The following is a 16886-nucleotide window of genomic DNA, read 5'->3' as shown; positions in this document are numbered from 1 at the left end:
AACTGTATATTCCATTTGCAGTTAGGAATCCATGTATATAGAGGGTCAACTTAAGTTACATGTGCATTTTCAACTGCACAGTGGATTGACTCCCTAACCCTCACATTATTCAAGGGTCAATTATATATACCACATTTTGTTTATCCCTTCAACTGTTGATGGACACTTGGATTGTTTTCACTTTTTGACTATTATGAATAATGTTACTATGAACATAGATGTGCAAAAATCTCTTTGATACCCTGTTTTCAATTATTTTGGGTATATATCCAGAAGTAGAATTGCTGGGCCATATGGTAATTCTATTTTTAATTTTTTGAGGAATCTCCATACTGTTTTCCACAGTAGCTGTACCATCTTACATTTTAACAGAAGTACACAAGAGTTTCAATTTCTCTACATCCTCACCAACAGTTGTTTTTTTAATACATTTTTTAAACTATATTTTTATTTCAGAGTGGAAGGGAGAGGGAGAGAGAGATAGAAACATACAGCCTTCTGCACGCCCCCTACTGGGGATCGAGCCCACAGCCCAGGCATATGCCCTTGACCGGAATCGAACCCAGGAACCTTCTATCCACAGGCCGACACTCTATCCACTGAGCCAAATCAGCTAGGGCTGTGTATTGGTTGGTTTTTTTTTTTAAAGTAGCCATCTTAGTGGGTGTTAGGTGGTATGTCATTGTAATTTTGATTTGCATTTTCCTAATGTTTAGTGATACTGATCATATTTTCATATGTTTATTGGCCACTTGTATATTTCTTTGGAGAAATGTATATTCAAGTTATTTGTCCATCTTTTAAAAAAGAATAGTTTGTTGATTTTTTTTTTTTTTCAGAGAGAGAGTAAGGGAGAGGGAGAGAGAAACCTCAATGTGAGAGCAAACACATGCAATATCAGTGGCTGCCTGCTGCACACCCCCTAATGGGGGTTGAGCCCACAATGCAGGCATGTGCCCTGACCTGGAATCAAACCAGCAACCTTCTGGTGCAAGGAAGGATGCTCAACCAACAGAGCCACATCAGGCAGGGCACTTTGCCCATTTTTTAATTGGATTGGTTTTTGTTGTTGAGTTTTAGGAGTTTCTTATATTCTTCATATTAACACTTGGATATATATCTGGATATAAAGCTCTGGTATATGACTTGCAAATGTTTTCTTTTATTCCGTGGCTTGCCTTTTCACTCTGTTGATTGTTTCTTTTGATGCACAAAAGTTTTTAATTTTTATGTAGTCCAATTTATCTATTTATCCACCTGCGTTTTTAGTGTCATATTCAAGAAATAATTGCCAAGTCTGGTGTCATAAAGCTTTTCCTATATGTTTTCTTCTAAGGGTTTTATAGTTTAACTCTTTCATTTAGATCTTCGATTATTTTGAGTTCATTTTTAAAAATATATATTTTATTGCTTTTTTACAGAGAGGAAGGGAGAGGGATAGAGATTTAGAAACATCGATCAGCTGCCTCCTGCACACCCCCTACTGGGGATGTGCCCGCAACCAAGGTACGTGCCCTTGACTGGAATCGAACCTGGAACCCTTCAGTCCGCAGGCCGATGCTCTATCCACTGAGCCGAACCGGTCGGGGCTTGAGTTCATTTTTGTATGTGGTATAAGATAGGGTCCAGCTTCATTCATTTGCATGTGGATATCCAGTGTTCCCAGCACCATTTGTTAAAAAGGCTGTCCTTTCTCCATTAAATGGTTTTGGCACATTGGTGAAATCACTTGATCATATATATATATCTGAGGGTTTATTTCTGGGCTATTTCACTTCATTGGTCTTAAGTGTCTTTATGCTAGGACTACACTGTTTTGATTATTATCCTATATAATAAAGAGGTAATATGCAAATTGACCATCACTCCAACACACAAGATGGCCACCCCCATGTGGACACAAAATGGCTGCCACAAGATGGCCGGCAGGGGAGGGCAGTTGGGAGAGACCAGGCCTGCAGGGGAGGACAGTGGGGGGGACCCAAGCCTGCAAGGGAGGGCAGTTGGATGGACCAGGCCTACAGGGGAGGACAGTTGGGGGGGACCAGGCCTGTAAGGGAGGGCAGTTGGGAGGGACAATGCCTGCAGGTGAGGGCAGTTGGGAGGGACCAGGCCTGCAGAGGAGGGCAGTTGGGGGGGACCAGGCCTGCAGGGGAGGGAAGTTGGGGGCAACCAGGCCATCAGAGGAGGGCAGTTAGGGGTGACCAGGCCAGCGGAGGAGGGCAGTTAGGGGCAACCAGGCCGGCAAGGGAGGGAAGTTAGGGGCAATCGGGCCAGCAGGGGAGCAGTTAGGCATTGATCAGGCTGGCAGGGGAGTGGTTAGGGGGTGACAAGGCTGGCAGGCAGAAGCAGTTAGGGGCAATCAGGCAGGCAGACAGGTGAGCGGTTGGGAGGCAGCAGTCCTGGATTGGGCCTAAACGGGCAGTCAGACATCCCTCGAGGGGTCCCAGATTGGAGAGGGAGAGGGACACAACCCCCCCTCACTCCCCCGTCCATGAATTTCATGCACCGGGTTTCTAGTAATATTATAATAACTTTGAAGGTTTGAAATCAGGAAGTGTGTGGCCTCCAACTTTGTTTTTCTTTTTACATGATTGTTTTGGCTATTCAGTGATCCCTTGAGATTCCATATGATTTATAGGATATATTTTTCTATTTCTGCAAAAAAATGCTGTTGGATTTTTGATAGAGATTGCATTAAATGTATAGATCACATCAGGTAGTATTGACATCAATATTAAGTCTTCCAACCCATGTAAATTGGATATCTTTTCATTTATTTATATCTCTTAATTTCTTTCATCAACATTTTGTAGTTTTGGGGGTACAAGTCTTTCTCCTCCTTGATTAAGTTTATTCCTAAGTATTATTTTTGATGCTATTATAGATAAAATTAGAGGCCCAGTGCACGAATTCGTGCACAGATGGGGTCCGGCCGGTCTGGCCCCAATCGGGGTGGATCAGGGCGGGCCTGTTGGGAGGAGGAGACTGTGGGAGGTTGGCCGGTGGCCCACCCTGACCAGGCCTGATCAGGTCCAGGCTGGCTGGTGGGAGAGGCCAAGGGTGATTGGCCAACGGGCCCTGCCCCTGATTGGGATTGGGGAGGCGGTTGGGGGTGGGGCTGGCTCTGGGGATGGGCTGTGGGTGGTGGGCCAGCCGGCTCTGCCCCTGAATGGGGTGGAGGGGGTCCATTGGGGGTGGGGCCAGGTGAGGGGGAAGGGCCACGGCGGGGGGCATGTTGGCCGCCGCGCTGTCCTCAATTGGGGTGGGAGAGGCCAGGAACGAGGCTGGCTAGGGGGGGCTGCAAGAGGTTGGCCAACTGGTCACCCCCCAATCTGCTCATTGGCTGGCCGCAGTGGGCGTCATAGCGACTGGTTGTTCTGGTGGTTACGGCATTCCGATCGCTGGCTTTTTATATATATAGAAGATTGTTTTCTTAATTTCCCTTTTGGAATGTTCATTATTAATGTATAGATATGCAACTGTTTTTTTGTTGTTCTTGACAGTATTACAGATGTCCCACAACTGATTTTGAGTGTTTATTTTATATCCTGTAAATATGCTAAATTCATTTATTAGTTCTAACAAGTTTTTTTTTGGTGTGTGTGTTATCTTTAAGGTATTTTACATATAAGAACATGTCAGCTTGCAAAAAGAGATCATTTTACTACTTCCTTTCCAATTTGGATGCCTTTTATTTCTCCTTGTTCTTGTTTCTCCTAATTGCTCCAGCTAGGACTTCCAGTACAACATTGAATAGAAGTGGTGAAAACAGGCATCCTTGCTTTGTCCTGATCAAAGAAAGGAAAAGCAGTCAGTCTTTCATCGTTGAGTATGATGTTATCTGTGGGCTTTTCATATATGACCTTTATTAAGTTTTCTTTTATTCCTAGTTTGTTGAGGCACCGCTTTTGTCTTTTTCTTCTTCCTCTGTTCTCAATCCAGATCATACCAGCTTGTCACTTGACTTCCAGTAATAACCATTCTTACATTTTAGTGTGGACACCTGAAAGAAGGCAGCTTTGATTTTCCTTCTTCAGAGAATTAGCCCACAGTTCTCTTCCCCTTTCCCTTAATTTATCCACTTACAACACAAACCTCTGTTGAGGCTGCACCGTGTGCCAGGCATGGGCACGATGCTTTCTTGTTCACAGGAGGTCTCATGAATGTTGCCTCAATCTTCACAGGAGCCTCTGAAATAAGAATGATTCCTGTCTCTACATTCAGAAGCAGAGATGCAGAGGGGGTTGCCAGCTCTGACTCCTTTGCCCTAATGCAGTGGTCGGTAAACTCATTAGTCAACAGAGCCAAATATCAACAGTACAACGATTGAAATTTCTTTTGAGAGCCAAATTTTTTAAACTTAAACTTCTTCCAACGCCACTTTTTCCAAAATAGACTCGCCCAGGCCGTGGTATTTTGTGGAAAAGACACACTCAAGGGGCCAAAGAGCTGCATGTGGCTCGCGAGCCGCAGTTTGCCGACCACTGCCCTAATGTATTAACTCTTGTTATTTGTGTCCATCCCTTAAGCCATGTTGCTGGCCTATGAGCAAATGCCTCCTGTCCCTCCTGAGCTGGCTGTGATCTAAGTGGGAGGAGCCCAGGTCCAATTCTGAAGTCTTTCTCTCCTTATGTTCACAGAAGTCCTGGGAATACGTCAAGAAGTGCAAAAACAACGTGTGTCCAAACCGGGCCTTAGTGGCTCAGCTATCACAATGGGAGACGATTGTTCTCGGAGGCTTTATCACAGATATCTCAGTTCCACTCCGCTGATCTCTGTGGCCCAGCTCTGGGTCCCGAAGAACTTTGCTTGGGAGCTTCCTGTGGGTAGTGGGCTGGGATGTGTAACCAGGTTGGTGTGGAAAAAGGCCTTTGCTACCTGGAGCCTCTTGTCAGCTTCCTGCATTGATTCTTCCCAAGCTCCTTGTTCATGCCACATAGCAGTTACTCTGCTCAAACTGAGCGAGCACCCTGATCCCCCCATCATCCTGGACCACCCCCACTGCACTCCTGAGGCTGCCTATGGAAGAGCATCTGGCTGCCAGAGCAGCCCCGTGTGCTCCCCATGACTTGGACCCTTTGAAGGCTGCCTGGGGGGAGCTCTAGGGGTTTCCTCTGCCAGTGGTAGATCATAGGGGTATCACAATACCCACCCATGGGCACAGATTCCCCAGTCCTAGAGATGCAAGCCCAAACTCCACAACTGAGAGGCTCCTGGCATAAGGGTACACTTTTTTCTCATCTCCAGTCCCAGCATGCCCCACCACTCCATCACTTGTACCAATTTTCTTGCCTTCCTCCCACTCATTTCTGCCTACCTGTGTTCACCAAGGAGAGATTCGTAGTCCTCTCATCTTCCACACCCAGGCTTCTATAAATTCCTCAGGTCATAAAAGGAATTTTCTTCAGAATGCACTTCTGAGCACTGGTAGCACCCATAGAACAAGCCTGGAGTCAGGACAGGGCACAGACAAGGGGACTGATGAGGAATTTAGGATGTCCACCAATTGTTCATTCAGCGAATATTCCCTGCCACCTGGGCAGGGCTGGGGACATAGAGGCGAATGCCATCTCACCTCTGCAGAAGGTTGGAGGTCCCACCTACCCCCAGCAAGCCTAAGTCCTCGAGTGGGGTAAGGGCTTTTCTGGCCACGCAGGCTTTAGTCAGGTTCTTAGCTGGAACACATCCTGGGATGGCTGCAGTGATGCCTCTGTCGTTAGGGTCCTTGTGGTAGGCAGGGCAGAGCCTTTGGGAAGTTTTTGGCAGGGACATGGTGGGGATTAGCCTTGTTTTAGGAAGGGCAGTCTGTAGCTGTGTGAAGGGACAGTAGCGGTGAGCCTGGAGGCAGAGAGACAGGAGGCCGCTGTAAACATCCAAACGAGGTAAGAGGTTCAGAATTCCCTCCTCGCTGAGGCGCAACTTCCCAAGAACGAAAGTCTTTGAAGCAGGTGGCACCTCTGTGGGCTTTGGATTACTTCCAGCATGACGGGCCGGGGCACTGCTGGCTACACCACGCGGTTGGTACAACTAGTGGAGCCCATCGAGGGACCGCCGCAGCCCCAGACCTAGTCCAGGTCCGGAGTCGCTGGGCAAACGGCTCTGGGAGCACTTGGCTCCGCCCAGGCCCCGCCCCGGACCGGGATTGGCTCAGGGAGGGGCGGGGCCAACTTGTTCGCGGCTCCAGGCCCTGTTCCCATTGGTGGGAGCCGCGGCGCGAGCCCGGAAGCGGACAGGGGCGGGGGCGGAGGCGGTGGACGCTGAGGCACCTCGGCCGGCCCGGGTTGCAGCGGTGTCCTCTAGCCTCCGCTCGGCTGGCGCGGGGCCTGGCAGCCATGCATCCCACGCCCCCGGGCCCGCTGGGCGACTGCCTGCGGGACTGGGAGGAGCTGCAGCAGGATTTCCAGAGCATCCAGGTGAGCGACAATGCGGGCGCCCTTTGGCCCCGAGCCATGTCTCTCTGGCTGGGGGTCATTGGTCGGGCCGCGGTATGTCTGGCCTCGGGGAACAGGGGTCAGGAGTTGGGGACCCTGGCGTCGTTCCTAAGGGCGAGAGGCCCGGCGTCCCGGGGTCCCGCCTGGACTCTCCTCTCGGCCTCATGTCAGTGTCCGACGGAGGCACTCTAAGCCCGCGCGGCCGCGGAGACCCCGGCGGACCCCACTGCGCCCGTCGGACCTAGGGCCTCCCGCGAGGGCCTCGGAAAGAGGCCCCGACCCCAACCTCGCTTTTTCACAGAAGAATGGCCGCTTGAGTCAGAGCTGGTCGGGCCCAGTGTTGGGTCAGTCACTCAGCAAACATGCGGTGGGCGCCGCCCGACCGGAGCCGCGAGTAGTGCCGTCCCGCCCCTTAGGCAGCACATCTGGACTGAGTGCACCTAGGGTGCACCCCGGGAGGCAGTCGGGCTTGGGCCAGGGGAGGTGGTGTTTAGGTGAAGTCCCCGGCCTGGATGGGGCGGGGCCGATCCAGGGTGAAGGACATGTGGCTGCTGCAGAGTCGGGGGAGAAGTGGGTGGACCAGACCCTTCAGGCATCTCAGAGGCCTGGCCGGGATTTGGAGTCTCTTTGAGACCAGTGGGAAGCCACTGGAGGAATTGGCTGGCTCTGGCTTGTATTGGCCGCTCTGCTGTTCTGTGGGGAGTCCAGGGAGGAAGAGGGAGAGGTGGGGCTGGGTGTGGGCAGAGGTGGAACATGCTGGGTTCTGAGGGGGCGTGGTGGCAAGAGAAACAATACTCAGACAGGGTAGAGCTCAGGAAAGCTGTGTTTTTTATTAGGACTTTACCTCTCCTGGGCTGATTCCAGTCCCTTCCTGCTCACATTGAAGCCCAGCTGCACCCCTGGCCAGCCATACCTGCTGCCTTTAGTGCTTCTTCCTAGAGTCCTAAGTATAGCCGACCTAGTCTCCCAGCCTGATCACCACTGCCCTGGCCTCAGCCCCTGCCTGATCTTCCTCACATTACCCCTTGCCCAATCTCCAGGCTGCTGCTTCTCTAGACTCACCCACCAGGGCAAAGTGCTCTGGGAGGCTTTGGGCCAAAGGTACTGGGGGAGGTGTATGGGACCGGTCTTATAGTAGGAAGACCAAGGACTGAAGCTTGATGACCTTTAACCTGGGAGGAAGATGAAGGGAGTGACAGAGCAGAGGCATCTTACGCATTCCCAGCTCCCCCTGCACATGTGGCTGGATAGGCAGGAGCATTGGCCAAGGCCAGGGGTGGCTTCAGGTAGCCTGTTTGGTCCAGAAGGTGGACCTGTGGGCTTAGAATCCAGACTCAGGGTGGGACAGAGAGGGGTGGAAACAACTAGTAGATGAGCTTAGACTAAAAAAAACCTTCAGGGAACTAGCCAGTTTCTGGGAGAGGGGTGCCATGGGTGCTTCTGGGCTTGCAGAAAGAACTCTATCTCCTTGCCTGCCTTGGAGAGAGAGCAACCTTAGGGAGGTCCCTGGGGGCACAGCTGGCTGCCTCATCTCCTGCTGAGACCCTCCCAAGAAGCCCTGGAGGAATCTGTGCCCCAGGCCCTGCCCAGCAGGCTCTGGCTTAATGGCCCTCCAACCAGTCTGACCTTTCTCTCATCCTGGTCCTCAGGAGACCCACCGACTGTACCGTCTGAAGCTGGAAGAGCTGATCAAACTGCAGAACAATTGTACCAGCTCCATCAGTCGGCAGAAGAAGAAGCTCCAGGAGCTGGCCCTCGTCCTAAAGAAGTTAGGACCCTCCTCCCCTCCGAGGGCCCTCCATGGCCCCTCAGTCTTGGTGTCTTGGTTTGGGTGTGGGTGTCTCACCTGGTGGGTGGAGGGCTGGCGCTGACTCTGGGAGTGTCTTTGGCACAGCTCCTCCCCTCTCTGAGCCATGGTAGCCTTCCTGCCCCACAGGTGTTAGTGTGATATTCCTGCTCTGACTGGCTTCTGTGGTCCCACCTGCAGATGCAAACCCTCCCTCCCAGTGGGGGTCCAGGAGGCTTCGAAAGAGCTGGAGAACCAGATCAAGGAGCGCCAAGGCCTCTTCTTCGATATGGAAGCCTATTTGCCCAAGAAGAATGGGTGAGACCCTGCCCCCAAATTCAGTTCGCAGCCACTCCTGACAGATAGGTTTGAAGTGCACTCTTCCTCTGCTTGATCATTTAGTCAGTAGATGTTCCCTGGGCCCACTCTGGGCTGAGCAGTCAAGCATTCTCAGGGGAGCAGTCTATCTCAGGGGAGACAGCTGAGTGACAGCTCACTGTGATTGGGTGCTTTGTGGTAGACCTACAGTTGGACCTACAGTGAACAGGGGAGTAAGGGAGGCCCCTAATCCAGCCCAGGAGGTCAGAGAGCCTCCTGGAGTAACTGAGGCCTGAGTGGAGTTGAGCCTGGCCAACTCAGGAAGGCAGTAATAGCAGTGGGAGGTGAGAGGTCGTGATGAGAGCACAGGGGAGCCAGGCTGCAGAGCCCACTTTGGGCCCAGTAAGCAGGGGAGAGTGGCAGGTCAAGTAAGTATGCACTTCCACAAGTGAGAAGGATGAGTAGGTACAGTGCAGAACCCTAGGCTGAGTGAAAAAAATTCCAGCAGAGATGGCAGGTAGCCAGATAGCTGGGGGAGAGCATGTCCCAGAGGGCAAGGTAAGAAGGAGTGATCAGCCTCAGATCAGATGGCCTCAGGGGTCAAATGTAGTAATGAAGGGGAAATACTTCTTGGAGGTCATGGTGACCTTAGAGAGAACCACTTCATAGGGTGGTGTGGGTGGAAGTTGATATTGGGAATGACAGAAGAGCTGAGGAGACAGCCAAGTTTAGGTTACACTTCAGAAGCTTGGCTGTGAATGGAAAGAGGAACTAGTACCTAGAACAGCCTTGGGCAAACTACGGCCCGCGGGCCGGATCCGGCTGTTCTATCCGGTTCTCTTGCTCTCCCCTCCGCTCCTTTACTTTGAATTTATATTAGTTCACACAAACACTCCATCCATGCTTTTGTTCCGGCCCTCCAGTCCAGTTTAAGAACCCATTGTGGCCCTCGAGTCAAAAAGTTTGCCCACCCCTGACCTAGAACTTAGTGTGAGGGTTGGGGCTGGGGTGCGGCTTTTGCTTGAGCATATGTGTAACTTTGAACATAGGACAAATGAGTATACCTACCTGCTGAAAGGTGGGCCAGCAGAGGGAGAGACCCAGAAAAGGAACACCAGATGATGGAGGAAAACTCTAGGGAAGATGGAGGGCTGGACATGGGCCCCTGTTGTTTGGGGATGAGAGGAGGTGCGGAGATAAGCGTGACAGTGCAGGCAGGAGAGGTGTCAGATGCCAGGAAGGAGAAAGGATGGGATGGGGAGCCAGTGGTGGTCCTGAGAGGCAGCCTTGTCTAAGTGTCCACTATGCCCCTTAATTTCTTCACAGCCTTGGGCAAGTCCCTTAACTACTCTGAGCCCATCCATATGGCTTGAGTGTGAACAAGCCCATGTGTGGGTATAGTTGCTTAGTACATGACTGTGACTCTCTGGGAGAGTCTTGAGGTTTCTCTGGCAGAGAAGGACAAGACAAGCTTAGCTGATGGGTGTGATGGTAGTGCCAGGAACTGGGAGTTACAGGTTGGCAGAAAGTGGTTGACACGTGAAGGAGGGCTTGGGGATGTAGCTGGCTCAGGAAAGAGGAGCAGGGTCAACAGTGCCTGAGAGCCTCTGTGTGGGGCAGGTCCATGTGGTGAAAAGGGCTGGGCGGCTGGGCACTCTGATCAGAGTTATAACCAGTGTTGCTGAGGAGGCCATGCTTGGTTGGGAGGAGGTCCTGGAGTGGTTGTGAGTGTGGGTTGCTGCAGTGGACTTGGGGCCGCAGGTTCTCGAAAGCAGCAGGAACTGTAGGGTAGGTGCTAGACGGTGATCCTGCACCAAGACATTGAGTCCACTGCCCAGACCCACAGGAGCGATCTGAGATGTGGGCAAGGCTTTCATGGGGTGGAAGAGCCAGGCTGCTCTTGAGGACCCACGGTGGGGGGCGCTGGGGGAGCGTAGGTGACGATGCATAGGAGGGAGGGAAAGTTGTTTACCTTGAAGCAGGATTTAGGAGTAGGCAGAAACAAAGGCTGCGCTTCAGTGTTTCCTGGTCTGCAGCATCCCAAGGTCAGAGCCCTAAGCCAAGGCCATGGGAAGGCTGAGTGGGGGTGGTGATCCAGCGATTGGTCTGGCACACGCCAGGGCTCGGCTTTTTGGCTGCCTTCATTTGGGTCCTCTTCTTACCCCATCTCCCCCTTCCCTAGGTTGTACCTGAGCCTGGTTCTGGGCAATGTCAACGTGACACTCCTGAGCAAGCAGGCTAAGTAATTGGTTATTGTAGGCTGGTTCTCAGCCCAGCTCTCCACCCTTCTGGGGCCTTTCCACTGCTCCAACTGCCTTGGCCAAGCCTTGGGGTTCAGGGGCTACTCCCTCATGCTGGCCCATGCCATGCATGCAGGTGTGTCTGGAGCAGGTGCCTCCCTTCTCAGGCAAAGGTGAGGGTGGGTCCCACCAGCATCCCAGCCTGTCCCATGTGTGTGTGTGCCCACCCCAGGTTTGCCTACAAAGATGAGTACGAGAAGTTCAAGCTCTACCTCACCATCATCCTCATCCTCATCTCCTTCACCTGTCGCTTTCTCCTCAACTCCAGGTGGGTGTCCTACCGCTCGGGGCCAGACCTTGTTTTCTCCTGGCTCCAGCACCAACCCTGTGTTTCCCTCTGCAGGGTAACAGACGCTGCCTTCAACTTCCTGCTGGTCTGGTATTACTGCACACTGACCATCCGAGAGAGCATCCTTATCAACAATGGTTCCAGGTGGGCAAGGGCCTAACCCCAGCTCCTGGGAGGTGGGGAGGGGGTTAGGGGAGGGGGTACTGGAGCTACCCTAGAAAGTGGAGTGGTGGTGCCACGGCCCTCTGAGAAGCAGGAACTGGGCTGGGGTATTGGTTTCTTCCCACCTCAGACAGCTCCCTGTCCCCGAGCACCAATCCTGGGGGCTAAGGGTTACAGAAGTGACAGCAGCTTCCTGATACAGGATCAAAGGCTGGTGGGTTTTCCATCATTATGTGTCCACGTTCCTGTCGGGAGTCATGCTGACATGGTGAGTGGCCCAGCTTGGCTCTCAGGGACTTGGCAGTGGGGGAAGCGGGGGAGCCAGGACAGGAAGACTCGGCATCCCCAAGCTCCCACCCTTCTCTCTGCTTTCTGCCTTAGGCCCGACGGCCTCATGTATCAGAAGTTCCGGAACCAATTCCTGTCCTTCTCCATGTACCAGAGTGAGTGTCTCAGGTCCTTGCTCAGCTCAGGACTTGCCCAGAGAGAGGGGTGGGGAAAGGACTTGGGCTCCAGCTCAATCCTGATGCCCTCCACCCTCCAGGCTTCGTGCAGTTCCTGCAGTATTACTATCAGAGCGGCTGTCTGTATCGCCTTCGGGCCCTGGGTGAAAGGCACACCATGGATCTCACTGTGGGTGAGTCAGGCATGGCCCCTCCACTGGACCATGACCAGGAAGCTGGGAAGGGGAAGTCCTTTCCTCTCTACCTGGGTCTGAGTGATAGTGTCCGTCTCTGTCACTGGTTATTCTATGCCCTGCCCCTTCTCCTTCACAGAGGGCTTCCAGTCCTGGATGTGGCGGGGACTCACCTTCCTGCTGCCCTTTCTTTTCTTTGGACATGTAAGTTGTATCTGTGTCACCTTCCATCTGGCTGTCCAGCCCCTGCTCTGGCTCGAACAGGGACTGAGTTCTATGTGAAACCCCCCTCCTTCCCAGTTCTGGCAGCTTTTTAACGCGGTGACATTGTTCAGCTTGGCCCGGGATCCTGAGTGCAAGGAGTGGCAGGTGATCCAGGGACCCTGGGAAGCACGCTGGGAGGACTGTGGTTTGGCCTCTGTCCTAATCCTGATTCCTCTCCCAGGTGCTTATGTGCGGCCTCCCCTTCCTCATCCTCTTCCTTGGCAATTTCTTCACCACCCTGCGGGTTGTGCACCAGAAATTCCACAGTCAGCGGCACAGGAGCAAGAAAGATTGAGGCTGGGTCTCCTGCCCACTGGCCCGGAAGGGGCTTCTGTACCCCATGTGTTGTTTTAGGAGGTGGGACTCCCTCGTCCAGAAGGTCTTTCTGCTCTCTCTGGGTTTTGTGGGCCCCAAAGGCTGTGCTGGAGAAGATCTGGACCTGTGTCCCAGCCTGTGGCAAGCTGGGGGCCAGTGGCCTTAATAAAGGAAGAGAGGCACAGAGGTGGCACGAGGTGTGTGGTCTCCTGGTGGTTCTCTGTGCTGCCACAGCATGGGTTCTTGGGACTCCTGAGTTGGTCTCTTGGTGTCTCAATTAAGTAGACCTAGGTGGAGGCCCCAGATCTGTTTGAGGAACATCAGGCAAATACAGAAAACAACTTTATTCCAAGGGCCAGAGGTTATTTAAAATTATTTACATTCATTGAAAATCACGTGGAGGGGCCAAGCCCCTGCTCAGCTGAGAGAAAAGCCCCTTCTGTACTGCCACTGGAGGCCTGAGGTGTTCACAAAGTGAGGACCTGGTCACCCTTGGCCATATGCCCTTAGGCAGGGGGCCTTAGAGGGCACATCTTGGGCCCAGAGCAGTCTTTGTCACTGAGTCTGCATCCTGGGACACGGCCCAGCAGAATCCATCCAGGAAGCTACAGAAGGGGAGGAAGTGATTATATGGGGAAGCCAAGTCTATGGGGCGTGAGGGCAGAGCGGGGCTCTTAGCTCCACACATCCAGGGAGTATCGGCCCTTGGTCATCAGTTTCTTGATGTAGTCCACGGCCTGGGTGTGTTCCATGGACCCCAGCTCAGACACGATGTCGTAGAAGGTGTTCTGCACATCCCTCGCCATGTTCCGAGCATCCCTGTGGGGAGGAAGGTGGCATTGGGGGCTGGGCAAGGAGTGTCCCCATGGGCAGACAGAGCCTCAATCTTCCCACTCCTCTACCCTCACTCACCCACAGACATAGATGTGGGCGCCCCCCTCGTGGATCAGCTTCCACAGGTGCTCCTTGTCCCTCTTTAGTAAGTGCTGGACGTAGACCTGAGGGCAGAGGGTGGTGCCCGTGAGGAGGCCAGTCTCACAGCCCTCCACCCCGCCAGAGCCATTGGCCCCTTCCTCACCTTGTGGGGCTGTTCCCGGGAGAATGCCACATTGAGCTGGGTGAGGGAGCCCTCCTTGTGGAACTGGGCCAGCTCTTCACGATACAGGTAGTCCTCGTCAGAGCGGCGGCAGCCATAGTAGAGCAGTGTCTCACCCACCTCCTTACCTAGAGGGGGGAGTGCCCAGGGTGGGCATGGAATCTGTCCCATCCCTGCCCCTCCCCCTACTCCCCTCACATCCACCTGAGCCCACATACTCACCCTGCTGCTGCAGCCAGGCCCGCTCCTGAATGAAGCCTATGAAGGGGGCAACCCCAGTGCCGGGGCCTACCATGATGACAGGTGTGGCGGCCTTGAAGGGCAGACGGAACTGGGACTTGCGCACAAACATGGGCACCAGGGCCTTGCAGCCGTTCTCCCCTGCGGGCTCCTTGGCTCGAAGCCAGCTGGTGGCCACACCCTTGTTGATTCGGCCAGACTTGGTTTCATATTCCACAACCACAGCACAGATGTGCACAGAGTTGGAGTGGACCTGGTGGAGGGCAGGAGTGAGTGCAACAGTGATGCCCAAGGCCCCATCCTGCCACCAGCCCTGTCACCCGAGCTGCCTTAAGCGTTCTTCATACCCTTCATGGTGCCCAACCCCCAAAAGCCCCTTTCCAGTAGCTTTCCTGACTGGCTCTTGCCACCAGGGCTGGAAGCAGTGTGCAATCTTACAGCCAGCCTACTGGGTATTCTGCCCAGTGAACCCAGGAGCTTGGGTCAGAGCTGGAGCCGCGCTCAGGGCTCCCATGCCCTCAGAGAAGCCAATGCTATGCTTTCTGTAAGTTGCCAGCCTTTCCCCACCTTGGAGGAAGAAGCGATGGAGTAATAGCGGGCCTGCAGCCGAGGCAGCAGCTCACACAGGTGGTCGATGGGGGGTCGCAGGGATGGGTAATCCTGCAGGATGGCCAGGATGTGCCTCCGAGCCTCCACCACCCACCTGAGGTACAGCTCCTGGAGAAGACAGAACTTGGGGTGAGCCACGGGTGAGGGGACACAGTGGTTCCAGGGGACAGGGCTGAATTTGGACCCAAATCCCTTGAAGAGTGGCTTGGTGGAGCTGCAGCCCAGGGCTGAGGTGGTGGCAGTTTGGGTGCTGGGGGTGAAAGCAGCAGACTTACCTTGCCCTCGCCCGAGGAGGAGGCCATCTTGCGCAGGTGTTCCTGCTCTGAGGGCTCCGAGGCATACTGGGCCAGCTCGTAGAGCACGTTGGTGCGTGGCGGGTTGGTGATGTCCAGGTAGTAGGTGAGGGCTGTGCGGTAGGAGGTGGGGCAGGGGAATGGATGCTTCTTGTTGGATTCCTCTGCAGGGACAGAGAAGGAGGATTTGGTGTGAGGGGGTTGCCATGGGGTTGGAGTGGGGGAAGCCAAAGGCTGCTCTGCAGGAAGCAGGCAGCCCAGCTGGCACTGGAAGCAGGGCCAGCTCTTTGCGGGCCTTGGGGCTGAGCCTCAGGCTTTCAGCCAGCCTCAAACTTCAAGCCAGACAGGTAGTCCTCAGAGCCGGGACCTTGCCACTCCAGGAGAGTCCCTTCCTAAGTGGCTCAGAGAGAGGGCTGCAGAGGCAGGGCTCGCCCAGTGTGTGCCTGCCTGCGGGCTGAGCCCAGTCTACTGTGGGGGCCCCAGGCTCATGACTATGAGATGCCAACACCGGCTTTCAGCTGTGATGGCAGGGCCCCTCCAGGTCAGTTTTTATGCTTGGATACAGCTGGAGGTCTACACGGCACATAGCTGAGCTCTTGGTGCAGCATCCATATGCTCCAGGTGCAGCCACTGATGCAGGCCCCACTGCCAGCCTGGCTGTAGCCTTCTCTGCCACCAGTCAACAGGCCAGCTTTACTGATCTCCTCCCTCCAGACTAGAGCAGGGCCAGCCTGGGAGCTGCCAAAAAGCATCTCCCCTTCTTAGAGGCATGATTGTGGGGGCTGTTTATATAAAGCCTGTGCAGACGAGCCTCTGCTCAGGACACAGAGGGCCTGGCCCAGGAAGGGCTCAGCATTTAAGGGTTTGGGTCTATTTTTTTGGAAGGGTTTGAACTTCTTACTGCAGTATAGCCTACATGAAGCATACAAGTTATATGTGTATAGCGTAATTAATTTTCACAACATCCTTGTGTATCTAGCACCCAGATAAAAAAGCTGGGTGTTCCCAGCACCCCAGAGCCCTCTGTACTGAGCCCAGAAACAGGGCTCAGGCTTCACACTGCAGGAAATGCTGTGTGAGTGCACCTTTACTAAAGCTACACATCTGCCGTGGGGAGTTCTGAGCCTCTGCACCTCTTTCTGAGCAGTTCTCAGCAGTGAAGGGTCCCCTGCAGGGATTCAGATTCTCCTGGGGCGGGGGGGCAAGTGAGCATACCACACCCTCCCCAGCAAGGTGCCATCTCCGATGGCACAAGGACATGACATCCCCACGGAATGAGAGAGACAGACCCAGTGTGTGTCCACTGTGCCTCCACTGCTGTCATAACTAATTATAATATAAATCAGCCCCCTTTCCTGGTGAGAAGGAGCAGCCAGGCTAGGAGACCGAGGATGAGAGTGAGTGGGGCAGCACCAGGTAGAGCTGGGCCCCAGGTGGATGGTCAGTGGGGGTACCAAGGGGTCAGAGCAAGAGGCCAGAGGTAGTCCTTTGAAACCTTGGGGAAAATCCTATACCATATTTAGTGCCTCTTGCACTCTGAGTACCCTGCATGGACCTGGAGGGCTGTTAGCGTTGCTGACTCCGATCCCCAAGTTTACAGGTGAGGAGATGCAGGCTCTGGAACAGGGAGAGGGCAGCCCTAGGTCATCAGTAGCCAGTAATGGTGGAGCCAGGCCTAGGAACCAGGGCCCTTGCCAGTAGTCCCCTCTTTAGGCCTCCCTTCTTCCCTCCCTCATAGGGCTATGCCGGTGAGGGGATGGAGGGAACCCTAGACCCCATAGCTACTTTTGCTCCCTGCCCCCCAAGTTTGCTACAAAACTGATAACTGTGGGTACCAGGGCTTCAGGCCTAAGCAGCTCAACCTACGGGCCTTGCCAAGGGACTTATTCCTGTCAGCCACCTCAGGCCCAGGCAGGCAAGGGGGAGTGGCCTTGATTCCAGAACTCACCATCAAGATTGTTCAGGGACATGACAACATCCAGGTCAGCACCCAGGATCTCGCCGATCTGGTTGACCAGGGCAGAGTCATTGGCTGGGTAAACAGCTACATGGTCACCCGATTCATACCTGGGGGGAGATATTCGTAAGGCTCAGGAGGAGGGTGGAAGGCCTCTGTACCCAAATCAGGAGGCCCCAAGTGAAG

The 16886-nt window shown here is 53.8% G+C and overlaps 3 protein-coding genes across 6 annotated transcripts in view; 2 read left to right on the top strand and 1 right to left on the bottom strand.

The window, feature by feature from the left end:
- STYXL1 (serine/threonine/tyrosine interacting like 1) overlaps positions 1 to 4885 on the top strand; it is an 80758-nt gene extending 75873 nt beyond the window's left edge. The window contains exon 9 of the mRNA XM_080680950.1: positions 4644 to 4885. Coding sequence (XP_080537076.1) covers positions 4644 to 4775 — 132 coding nt within the window. The 3' untranslated portion in view covers positions 4776 to 4885. The remainder of the gene's footprint in view (positions 1 to 4643) is intronic.
- Positions 4886 to 6158: 1273 nt separating this feature from the next.
- On the top strand, positions 6159 to 12691 carry TMEM120A (transmembrane protein 120A). Its single transcript, XM_080680948.1, has 12 exons — positions 6159 to 6416; positions 8084 to 8202; positions 8422 to 8538; positions 10721 to 10780; positions 11011 to 11106; positions 11182 to 11271; positions 11492 to 11557; positions 11671 to 11732; positions 11834 to 11926; positions 12066 to 12130; positions 12227 to 12295; positions 12372 to 12691. The coding sequence occupies exons 1-12, from the start codon at positions 6336 to 6338 to the stop codon at positions 12483 to 12485; spliced, it is 1032 nt and encodes a 343-aa protein (XP_080537074.1). The 5' UTR covers positions 6159 to 6335; the 3' UTR covers positions 12486 to 12691.
- Positions 12692 to 12834: 143 nt separating this feature from the next.
- POR (cytochrome p450 oxidoreductase) overlaps positions 12835 to 16886 on the bottom strand; it is a 118379-nt gene continuing 114327 nt past the window's right edge. For all 4 annotated transcript variants that reach the window (XM_080680945.1, XM_080680942.1, XM_080680943.1 and 1 more), the window contains 7 exons: positions 16692 to 16810; positions 14726 to 14907; positions 14409 to 14558; positions 13824 to 14094; positions 13584 to 13729; positions 13418 to 13503; positions 12835 to 13324 (listed from right to left, as the gene is read on the bottom strand). In XM_080680945.1, coding sequence (XP_080537071.1) covers positions 13180 to 13324; positions 13418 to 13503; positions 13584 to 13729; positions 13824 to 14094; positions 14409 to 14558; positions 14726 to 14907; positions 16692 to 16810 — 1099 coding nt within the window. In that variant the 3' untranslated portion in view covers positions 12835 to 13179. The remainder of the gene's footprint in view (positions 13325 to 13417; positions 13504 to 13583; positions 13730 to 13823; positions 14095 to 14408; positions 14559 to 14725; positions 14908 to 16691; positions 16811 to 16886) is intronic.

This window comes from Plecotus auritus, assembly GCF_963455305.1.
Source record: "Plecotus auritus genome assembly, chromosome: 7".
Taxonomy (NCBI): domain Eukaryota; kingdom Metazoa; phylum Chordata; class Mammalia; order Chiroptera; family Vespertilionidae; genus Plecotus; species Plecotus auritus.
Note: the sequence above shows the minus strand (reverse complement) of the source record. Positions and strands in the feature narration are given on the sequence as shown.

Bases quoted from the DNA above. Each gene is read 5' to 3' on its own strand.
- TMEM120A (XM_080680948.1), top strand. From the start codon at position 6,336: ATGCATCCCACGCCCCCGGGCCCGCTGGGCGACTGCCTGCGGGACTGG. The intron at 11,733-11,833 runs GTGAGTGTCTCA...TCCACCCTCCAG, and splicing joins GTCCTTCTCCATGTACCAGA to GCTTCGTGCAGTTCCTGCAG. The intron at 12,296-12,371 runs GTGATCCAGGGA...TTCCTCTCCCAG, and splicing joins CTGAGTGCAAGGAGTGGCAG to GTGCTTATGTGCGGCCTCCC.